The sequence below is a fragment of the Cibotium barometz genome, chromosome 48, assembly GCF_041138505.1.
Source record: "Cibotium barometz isolate CiBa-2024 chromosome 48, ASM4113850v1, whole genome shotgun sequence".
Lineage (NCBI taxonomy): Eukaryota > Viridiplantae > Streptophyta > Polypodiopsida > Cyatheales > Cibotiaceae > Cibotium > Cibotium barometz.
This window is the reverse complement of record NC_141093.1, coordinates 39,273,701-39,284,412: the sequence shown is the minus strand read 5'-3', so window position 1 is coordinate 39,284,412 and position 10,712 is coordinate 39,273,701. Positions and strand designations below refer to the sequence as shown.

The window sequence follows — 10,712 nt, the reverse complement described above, 5'->3', positions numbered from 1 at the left end:
GCCTGTGATAATCAAGTCTACCACACAAAGAACAACTATCACATATTTGCCATCCTTTCTGAGTACATAAACGTTAGCAGCATATGCACTTCTAAAAAGAACAATATTTTTGAAAAAAGTATCTATTCGTTTGGTACCATGCCTTTGGGGCTTGTTTCAGCCCGTATAAAGCCTTCTTCAACCTACAAACCTTATTTTATGATCCAAATAGTTCAAACCTTGCCGATTGAGTGACATACACCTCCTCCTTGAGATGTCCATTCAAAAAATCTGATTTTACATCCATTTGAAAAATTGGCCACTTCTTATTAGCAGAGCCAAGGTAGGTACTGTGCCAATAGTGGTCATTCGAGATGTTAGAGAAAAGGTTTCATTGACATCAAAACCTTCCACTAGTGACCTTGTGCAACTAGCCTAGCTTTGTATTTCTCCAATGAACCATCGAATTTATCCTTTAGCTTTGGTGGCCGATCAACAAGCTTCCAAGTGTTATTTTTAATGATGCTGTCATACTCTTACTACATTGTTGCCTTCCACTTTGGATTTACCAAAGCTTCTTCTACATTTGTGGGATCCTTCACTAAATCCATTATCTCAGCAAATCAAGGCTATATTGACACAATGTGTTCAGAAGACCTTATCTGCTCCTCCATTCTCTTTGAGCTGCGTAAGCCATCTGCTAAAGTTTTTGCAACATCAGGTGGGGGGTTGCGATCATCAAAGAGATGCCTTACCCATGTAGAAAGTGGCTTTCCTTCAGGTGCATGGGCAAGCTGGCATAATTTTTTAGAGCTTTCATCATCCAAAAACTCCTCCTCCTTCAGTTTTCTTGTGCTTGGGCTGGGCACATGGCGGATTATTTCTCCATTTGATGATAAAGTGGACGGATCCACTAAAACATGTTAGGGGCACATCAACATTTTCTAGCAGCATTTCAGTTGTGCTTTTTTTGTCGGGATGTCGAGGATTCCATTCGTTGCTCCGCGCGAAATTTTGCTGCTAAATAGCGCTGTTAACAATGATATTTTGCTGCTAGGGTTTATAGAAGCGAAATTACGCTACTGAGCAGCATCTTTAGCAGCAAAATTTCGTATATATTGTGATTTCACTGCTCATAACAGCAAAATTACGCTGTTGTTTTCACTCCATGAAATTCGAGAGAGTTATTGAATCTTGAATTTTAAAAATACATGTCACATACACATAGAAAATGATATATAGTTTTAGAAAATACACATACACATAGAAAATGATATATAGTTTTAAAAAAACATCCATTAAAACCCTTGGAGCCATGTTTTGAGCAAAAAAACAGATAGTTGAAAACTTTTGAGAAGCGAAACAATGTCAAGATCATGAATGTATCCCATCTTGTAATAAATCCATGTGTTGCTTCATCAATGTCTATATCTAATGGAAGCTCAATGAAAAGATGGGGTTCCATATCAATATCAATATCACTATCATGATCCAATGAAGCATTATCATGATTGATAGGTGACTCATCATCTTCTTCCGATTAATGTTCCTCATGCTCTTGATCTTGAAAGATATGTTATGAACGAGGGGAAACTTGTATAACATACCACCACTTTGGATCAATTCGATCGACATGAAACACAACCTAATATCACAAAGAGGGTTACACTTTTATTATACTACATTAAGATTTAATTTGGGATTGGTTGGGTTACTAACTTGTTGACAGTGTTAAGGTAGTACAAAGGTATCTTTCTCATCATTCCAAAACTTAGTGGAGTCAATTTGAAAGAACCCATTTGGATGTTTCTTCATGGTTGTTTGAGCACCTCTATATATCATCTTAAACCATTTGACATCAAAGATGAATAGACTAAATGCTCTAAATCCAACCTCAAGAATATTCCGAATAGTTCCACAATACTCAAGATTGTCCTCTATGACATTGGTATCATGTCTACTAGCTCGACTTTCTTGCTTAAAAGTTATGATCACACCACAATCAAATGTGTTTCTTTCAGAATCCACACACTCCATGCGAAAGTGCCTTCCCTCTGATCATATCGCATTATATAGTTTGTACAAACATTAATTAAAAGCATGACATTTAGTATAGTGCATTAAACAAGGTATATACATGAGATAGAGATAAAGAATGTACTTACTTGAGGGTCACATCCTCTTGCATACTCATGCTCTTCTCTTGTGATCATCTCTTCATTTTTGCAATGCCATTGATATTTTCATGCAAAGTCATTCTATATTGCTCACATTTGGTAGAGGTTCCAAGCTAGGCGGGAATGGCAAGCCTCTATTTGCTCTTCTGAAAGCTCTTCTCTCATCCTTTCGTCTATTGATTGCATCCTTGTATCTCCGAATCCACTTCTCCATGATGGGACTATTTAGAATGTAGAATGTATTCACCTTGTGGTGTAATGTTTCATCTAATCTTTGTTGCCTTCCTTTTCCCTAAGGCACATTAGAAATTAGTCGGTCATCCTCCTCATTCCTCCACAATCATGGCATGGAAGGATCTATGCGAGATAGGTGTTTTGATATATACACAAGAGAATCTTGCATCAACCATCCCTCTACCATGCTTGCTTCTGGCCTTTTTCTTTGTCTCACAAAGTCCTCTAAGGTTTTCATGGACCTTTCAAGAAAAAACATCCATCGAACATGAACAACACCACACAACTCCACTTCATCAACCAAATGCACCACAAGATGCAAATTGTTTAGTGAGAATTGTTCTAGAAAAGTTATCCTCGATTATACACACTACCTCAATAGCATTAAGACAAGCCATCTCAATGGTTGTGGGATCTATCCCCTTTAAGGATATGTACCTACATACATAGAAATTGTGTGTACTATTTACCAATACATAACTTGTGAGCGCATGAGAATTCCAAATAAGCAATATAACTTAGTGAATTGAAGAGAAGATTCATACCTCACCAAGCTTCCCATTTTGTAAATAGCCTCTCTCACCTTCTTGTCTCCACAACCAACTATAGCAATTGGAAGAATAAACTATGCATAGAAAAAAATGGAAGTTAGTATATGAGCTTACAAATTATGTACCACAAAGAGAAAATGAATAAGCTAAAATTTATATACCTGTAATATCTTGTGCCAATCATGCATCTTGAGGCCATATAATTGTTTCTCTCCTTTATTTTTGTTCTTTGTGAAGGCACCCTTCAATGAATGCATTACTCCCATTGGTGTACGAAAAGAACCAATCATACTTTTCACCTTATTGTGCTCCCTCTTGGTTAATACCCATGGTTCCTTTGGTAGCACTATTTTTCCACTCTCACTTTCAATTGGCCATGCACTTTGAAGGCGTCCAATGTTTTGTAAGTCATCCCTTGCACCCTTTGTATCTCTTTTACCAATTAAATGGTCCCAAATATTTGTTGCCATATTCTTGAAGATATGCATGGAATCTAAGAGATGATTGATCTTCATGTCACACCAATATGGAAGTTGAAAGAAGATTGAGTGTCTAGACATCCCATTTGGTGGTGGATTGGGAGTGCTTCTTCATGCCTCAAACCAATCTCTACCTCTCATCTCACAAGTGGTGAGACATCGTGTGGCACATACGTGGGATGTGAAGGAGGGAGAAATTGATGATGTTTGTCATACCTCACCTTCTTAAGTGTAGAGGGTCTTTCCGAAACAAGTGATGGTCAGCAAATCGGACATGCATGATGTCCGAAGGTTGCCAAACCTATTTTAAAATTGAGATAGAGGTATAAAATTAAAGTTTAAAAGCTAAAGCCTTATGCATATAAGGTTCAAGTAGGTACTTGAACCTTATGCATATAAGGTTCAAGTAGGTACTTGAGCACTTTGAGAACCTAGGATATTCATGCATTGTCCAAAACAAAACTCATTTCACCTCTGCCTCATGCCTATTTATTAGGCTTGAAACATCATATACTTCGATACCTCACCATAATGTCTCAAGCTCCTCCTCAATCAAAGGCTTGAGGTACACATCCATGTTTGCCACCTTATAATTGCCTAGTACAAGGAGAGAAAACATGATATGACCTTTCTTGATTGCCACCCATGGAGGGATGTTGTAATTCACCAATACAATAGGCCAAGTAGACCATGATGTGGACTTGAAGCCAAATGGGTTAACACCATCCATGCCCAAGCCAAGACATAAGTGACAAGGCTCATCTTTATACTCTCGCCATTGACACTCCACATGTTGCCATGCCAGTGAATCAGCTACTACGATCCTCATGATGCCATTGGTCGAGCGATGAGTAGCATGCCACATCATGAGTTATGCAATCCCCTTACATTTAGACATGTATTGGATGCGTGGAATGATAGGGAAGTGTCTCAAAACCTTTCAGGGAACTTTCTCTCCTTACAAATCATCCCTATAGTGACTCTCCCCACATTATAGACATTGTTTTGCATCTTTATTAACCCCTCTAAATAGCATGCAATCATTGGGACATGCATGTATTCTTGTGTAATCCATACCTAGCATAGAGAGCATTTTATACGACACCCATCTCGTGAGTTCAGTAATAGATTTGGAGGGGGAAGAATCTTCTCAAGAAGCCTACAACATAACATAAGAAATCATATGTCAAAATATTAGCAAGGAGAGTATATAGAGAACATGAAATATATTCTATTTGAGAGAATAGAATGAGGCAGTCATATTGAAGAAGACTTGTGACACTTGCATCACTCCATCCATAAGTTGTTTGCAAGTTCAATAGCTCCAAGTTTTCTTGCAGTGTGGATACAAACATTCCTTCTAATACAAAGGGGTGCTTGCCTCTCTATGCAAGGTTTCCTCCTCTTGTGACATTGGAGCTTGCTCAGTATCATCTATGATCTCCCATCCAAAGAAGTCATTCACCATGTCCTCCATGATGAGATTCTCTTCCTCCTCATGTGACAATGGTGGAGGCACCTCATTCATTGGTTGGGGAAGATGAGTCTTAGCCATGCTTTCCATATGAAGCCTTGCCACCTTTCACACTCCACCCAATGTCACCAAATGGTGTGGCATGTTACCTAGAACTCTCCTATGGCTCTCCTCCATGTCATCATCCACACTTGGTCATGCCACTACCTCATGAAGACCATATGTCCAAAAATTCTCAATTGTTATACAACGTTGTCGTATATACTGACCCTTGTATCATCCACTACACACACATCGAATTTTTTATCTCAACCATGCCTCGTAACCAACTTTCGGCCCTTGATGATCACTGTCAGACATCTTTAACCTGGCCAAAATGGATTTAGGGTTCATACAAAACACACAACAACATCCAGTACTACAAACAAAAAATTACCCAAGGAATAGACTCATACAACCACATACCAGTGTACTTTCACCGTACATCGTCCTTTGTACCCCGTTTTGCTCTCCCTCTCCCTGCACTTATACCCGTACCAGCTTCTATATAAACCCCCAGTACCCCCCCTTTCCCATGGCTGATACCTTGACACCTTGTGCTACGTGTACCCAAACAACCATACCCGATGCTTTGAGCGGAGGCTGTACCCGACAGCCCTCTATATCCCCTCTCCCAAAAAACCCTTTTCAGCCCATCTCCAAGTATGCTTTGCATAATGTCTTTCAACATCCCACCCTTGTGTTGTGGAGAGAGTGTCCTAAGCTTCTCTCTTTCTTCCCCCCCCTCTCCCCACGTGAATAGAGTTAAGGGGGAACTCTCCCACTAAGTCCAAGCTTTTGCCCCCAAATTACAGCTTAAGAGCACCGTTCCTCCCCCCATTTGCGGTGACTTAAGTAAGCACTCTTTGGCTCTTAGAGGTGGTTTCCATGTGAGAGTTTTATGCTCATAAAGTAGGCAAACAATTTCCAAATCACAATCCTAATGAAGTGTTGATTTCGTAGCCAGTGATGTGAGCTACAAAAGAAGGTGGATAGAATGGCTCTAGCTCAAAGATACCAAAATACCACCTCGGGAAGCATGCATAACAACGGCCCTAGAGGGAATGCCTTGGATGCGGCCCTAGAGGGAATGCCTTGGCCAACTCTCCCCTTGGGAGTCCCACAAGGAACCAATGGCTAGGTTAGCTTAATAATTGTTTAAAAAGAGGTTTTCTGATTGACCTTTAATGTTAGCATTAATTAAGTGACAAAGAGGGTGCTACTTTTCCTTACTTTGAAAATACCAAAATTCTTGTGAAATTGTTGCTTTCTCGAGAAGAAGATGTGGTTTCTTGTATCCTATGGTTTAGTTAAGTAATTGTGTTGTTAACTTGATTAAGTTAAAGTAAAGATACATCTTCTCGCCGCCTTGATGCTAATCCCGTTATTGTTCTTGTGTAGCTGGGTGACAACATTAGCGAGGCTCGGAGTCGGCCCAAGGTATCCCTCCTACCATTGAAAAGATGAAACTCGCCAATTTAGAGTTTAAAATACCTTGTCTCTTAGTATTGTGTATCATTGCTAAGGGATGTTTGTGATGTGAAATGGATGTGATGTGAATCGGGATAGATGTGAATGAATGAGATGTCATGTGATTTGAATTGGGATAGATGTGAATGGATGAGATGTGATGTGATGTGAAATGAATGTGATGTGAATTGGGATAGATGTGAATGAACGAGATGTGATGTGATGTGAATCGGGATAGATGCGAATGGATGAGATGTGATGTGAATGAATGAGATGTGATATGATGTGAATCGGGATAGATGTGAATGGATGAGATGTGATGTGAATGGATGTGATGTGATGTGAAATGAATGTGAAGTGAATCGGGATAGATGTGAATGAATGAGATATGATGTGATGTGAATCGGGATAGATGTGATATGATGTGTTTAAATCGGGATAGATGTGAATGGATGAGATGCAATGTGAATGGATGTGATGTGATGTGATATGGATATGGGTAGATGTGAATGGATAAGATGTAATATGATGTGTCTAGATGAGAATGGATGAAGGACGATGGGAATACATACGATTGGATGTGGATTAAGCAATGTGAATTGATGTATGAGATTTTTTAAATTACACTTTTCTTAGCTTTTGCAAGGCAATATTTTAATTTTCTTAGACACATGCTGATAAAACGCATGATTTTTGCTGTTTTCAAAATAGTAGTAATTTGGACATAACTTTTAGAAGGGACATAGTTTGATCATGAAACTTGGCTTGATGGAAAGCCCATGATGTAAACTAAATCCTGGAATCATCAAACGACAATTATTGGATAAAATTTTGACTCGCTAAAATATTGAAATGACGTTTTTTATACAGGTGGAGCATGAATTTTTCTCCTTCCATATGCAAGCTAATAATGTAAAACTTGAGGTGCACCCATGTTATATAGGGTAAATACTACTTTGTTTTGAATTTTCCAAAACTTTAGAGCCACTTTTTGGGCCTCTTCTCATATATGGCCTTTTGCGCAACCTGTTTTTAATACATAAAATGTCTAATTATGAGCCTAATTTTGATTTTCATCAAAGGGAAAAGCTGTGTAAGTGCATTATTTGTTGTAACTATAGGTGTAGACTACTTGTGCAAGCATAGTTATGATTAGTTTTTGATAAAAGATGATCGAATTTTGTATTTTTATTTTTTACAGTTTTTTTAGAACTAGGCGATAAGAACCTACTTAAGTGGAGGCTAAGTTAGTGTCATACACATCAAATTATGGCTTATTTATCTCATCTCAGGCATGAAAATCAATAATCAACATTCTCATTGATAGGGCTACATTATTTTTTAGTGGCGTGATTGAGTTTTGATAATACGCGTTACTTTTGCTGATTTTATGCAACTTTTTTGAAAAAACTTCTAGGAAAAGAAAATGATTTTTTTGGTGAACTTCTACCTCCGTGGACTGATGTATGCTATCAAAATATCTTGGGAAAAATGCTATTGATATCATTGGATTTTTTTTTGAGACAATGATGCTTGCATATTTGGAAAAATCCTCAAAAATGTTCATTTTCAAGACATATGCTACTTTGTTGCTTATGTACTTCCAAATAAAAAGGCATTTTATATGTTTAGCATTTTTTACATAAGCATAGGGTTATGGTCTACATGCTCAATGAAGCATTTTGTTTTTTAAAGCCTACATTAGGAGTTTGATTTTTTTTCGCAACCCCCAAAAAAAGACACTCAAGTGTCCTGTTTTGGTACCAAACTAGTGTTAACCCAACTAAACAACGGGCTATGTAATCAGTTTCCAACAAATGAACCAGCTCAGGAGGAAGACAAACCACATGAATAGTGGAAGAGGATTTACCTGATATTTCCATTACCTTAGCTGGAGCTTGCTTGTTGATTTGAGCCTTTTCTTCGACTTGTTTTTGCAGCAACATCAGATTTAGCTCTTCCACTCGGGCTTTGGAATCTTCTCACTGTTTCTTGGTGTCCATGAAGTCTTCTAAAACCTGCTCATACTTCAGCATGGTTTCTCTGTTGCCATCCATGGCCGCGGGCCAATGTAGGAACTGTTGAAAGGCAGCTTTAGTGAACTTGGTAGGTTGAGATGACTTACTCCCAGAGCAAGATCCATGTTCTCTGAGAAAAGTAAGAGCTCCCCTCCACTCGGTGCCCATGCACCTGGGGGGGGGCTATGGAAAGTAAGGAAGGAAGCACACACAGGACTTCAAGCCTCTAGGCAGGGCAGTAGTTTGCAGAGGGGCGAGAGAGGAGGAGCTCAGGTGCAGCACAGCACCATCGCCAGCAAACCGACGCTTTAATGGCTCTCTGCGTTCGCTATTATTGAATTTAATGTATTTATTTATTATTATTTTCTTATGCAAAAAGAGGACTTGAAAGGCCGAAATTCATGAGTACATACATTAAAATTTAAAATTACTCTCATTAAAATTTAAGATACGCTACATACATTTAGTACACTTGAAAGGCCGAAATTCATGAGTACATTCATTAAAATTTAAAATTACTCTCATTAAAATTTAAGGTACACTACATACATTTAGTACACTTGAAAGGCCTAAATTCATGTGAGGACATACATTAAAACTTAATGTACGCTACATACATAAGTACACTCGAAAAACCGAAAGTCATTACTCATTAATGAACAATACTCTCATGAATACAGTCGGAAAACATAATCATGGTCACAATCTTGAATCCACTAAAACTAAAACAGTATGTCAAATTAGGTTCGGCACAAGGTGGAAACATAATGTTGTTGAGCAAGAAGTTACTTGGGGGCACCTTGGTTTTGACCAATTTGTTGTTGGCACCAAAACATGTTAGGTGGATGATGAGTCGAGGGTACTGATCCCACCATCGCTCTGGTAATCCACTGACGTAGAAGCTTGGTCAGGTTGTATTTCGCTGCTATTGTCACCGGTGCCGAACCACGCAGCTGCACCAGCCTGTGCCGAACAATTGCATACATCAATAAGCTCGTGATTTCGCAGCAGTCCAGCACATTTCCTTTATCAACAGCTCGTGAATTAATTAAGGATGAGATCTATTATTAAATAAATTTGTAGTATTCTGCACATTTCCTTTATCAACAGCTCGTGAATTAATTAAGGATCAGCTGTATAGCTAAATTTGTAGTATTCTCAACGACCTGATGTGCATGTGGATGCCTGAGATCCTCCAAGGCTGCCGCCTCTTCATAGTCAGTCTGTTGCATGGCACTAAACAAGCTCTTTGGTCTGTAAAGCATGACTTGGTTGAAGAAACCGATGATCTGGAACTTGACTCTGTTCTTCTGGCGCTTGGTGCGTACGGTGGTTTCCCAAGCGGATCGAGACTCCTGCGCAAAGCTCTGCAACTGTTTGGGGTAATCGGAAGCGGCGAACTCCTCGCAGTACTTGACGTAGGCTTCAACGGACTTGTCCGCCTCCCAGCTCTCCTTGGTTATCTGCATGGACTTGACATACAAGATGGCGCCCAAAATCAAGGAGAAGTAGGACATGAGGAGAACGGGGGTAGCTTTCAGCTGGGAAAAGCCAGCTGCGGCCATAACCCCAAGGATGGCAGGAGTGGCAGCTCCTACGGTGAGCTCCATATTTCCACTCGGTTTAAAAGGGTTACTTTGTCTACGGAAGTCAGGCGAGTAAGAACGACTTTCAAAGCTTATATCTTACTGAACTTTACATGAATCTTTTTACTGAACCTTACATGAATCCTTTTTGCCCTGAGGAGTAAATTATCAATTTTAGCAGGTATTTTTTATATTTTCTCAAAAATATAAATAAATTTTTAAATATTTGAAGACCCTTTTTTTTCCCTCTCATAATTGTGAAAAGGTTTTTCCTAAAGTTGAACAAGTTCCAGGCTAACCGAAAGACGTATACATTTAAACGAATTCAACAATTAAATTTTAAGATATAAAATATGCTCATTTTGAAATCAATACTTCAAATAAAGATCGAGCCTTAGGATTCTTTGGAACTCGTCAAAATTTTGAAAGGAATCACATGAGAACGTGACAAAAGGTAGACACAAAGGACTATGAAATATTCCACGCATTACCAATTGTAACCCTATGAACAATTGACTAAGAAGTTAGAAACTGTCCATAAGTGCCCAAATATTATTTTGAAAAAGCGGTTTTTAGCTTTTTGATCCAGTTTGATGTCCTCTTTCCAATGGTGCCCTCGGCTTTTGGTTTATTAGTAAAAAACTATGAGCAATAAAATTTTGACACATATGTAAGGAAGGGGAGTTCTTTAAAGAAGGTGCATAT

General features: G+C 38.8%; 1 protein-coding gene across 1 annotated transcript; it reads right to left on the bottom strand.

The window, feature by feature from the left end:
* Positions 1-608: 608 nt before the first annotated feature.
* On the bottom strand, positions 609-10,031 carry LOC147611166 (uncharacterized). The gene is made up of 3 exons (XM_086785345.1): positions 9,588-10,031; positions 9,285-9,384; positions 609-892 (listed from the first exon to the last, which is right to left on the bottom strand). Exons 1-3 carry the CDS (start codon positions 10,029-10,031, stop codon positions 609-611), a joined length of 828 nt encoding a protein of 275 aa, XP_086641471.1.
* Positions 10,032-10,712: the final 681 nt, after the last annotated feature.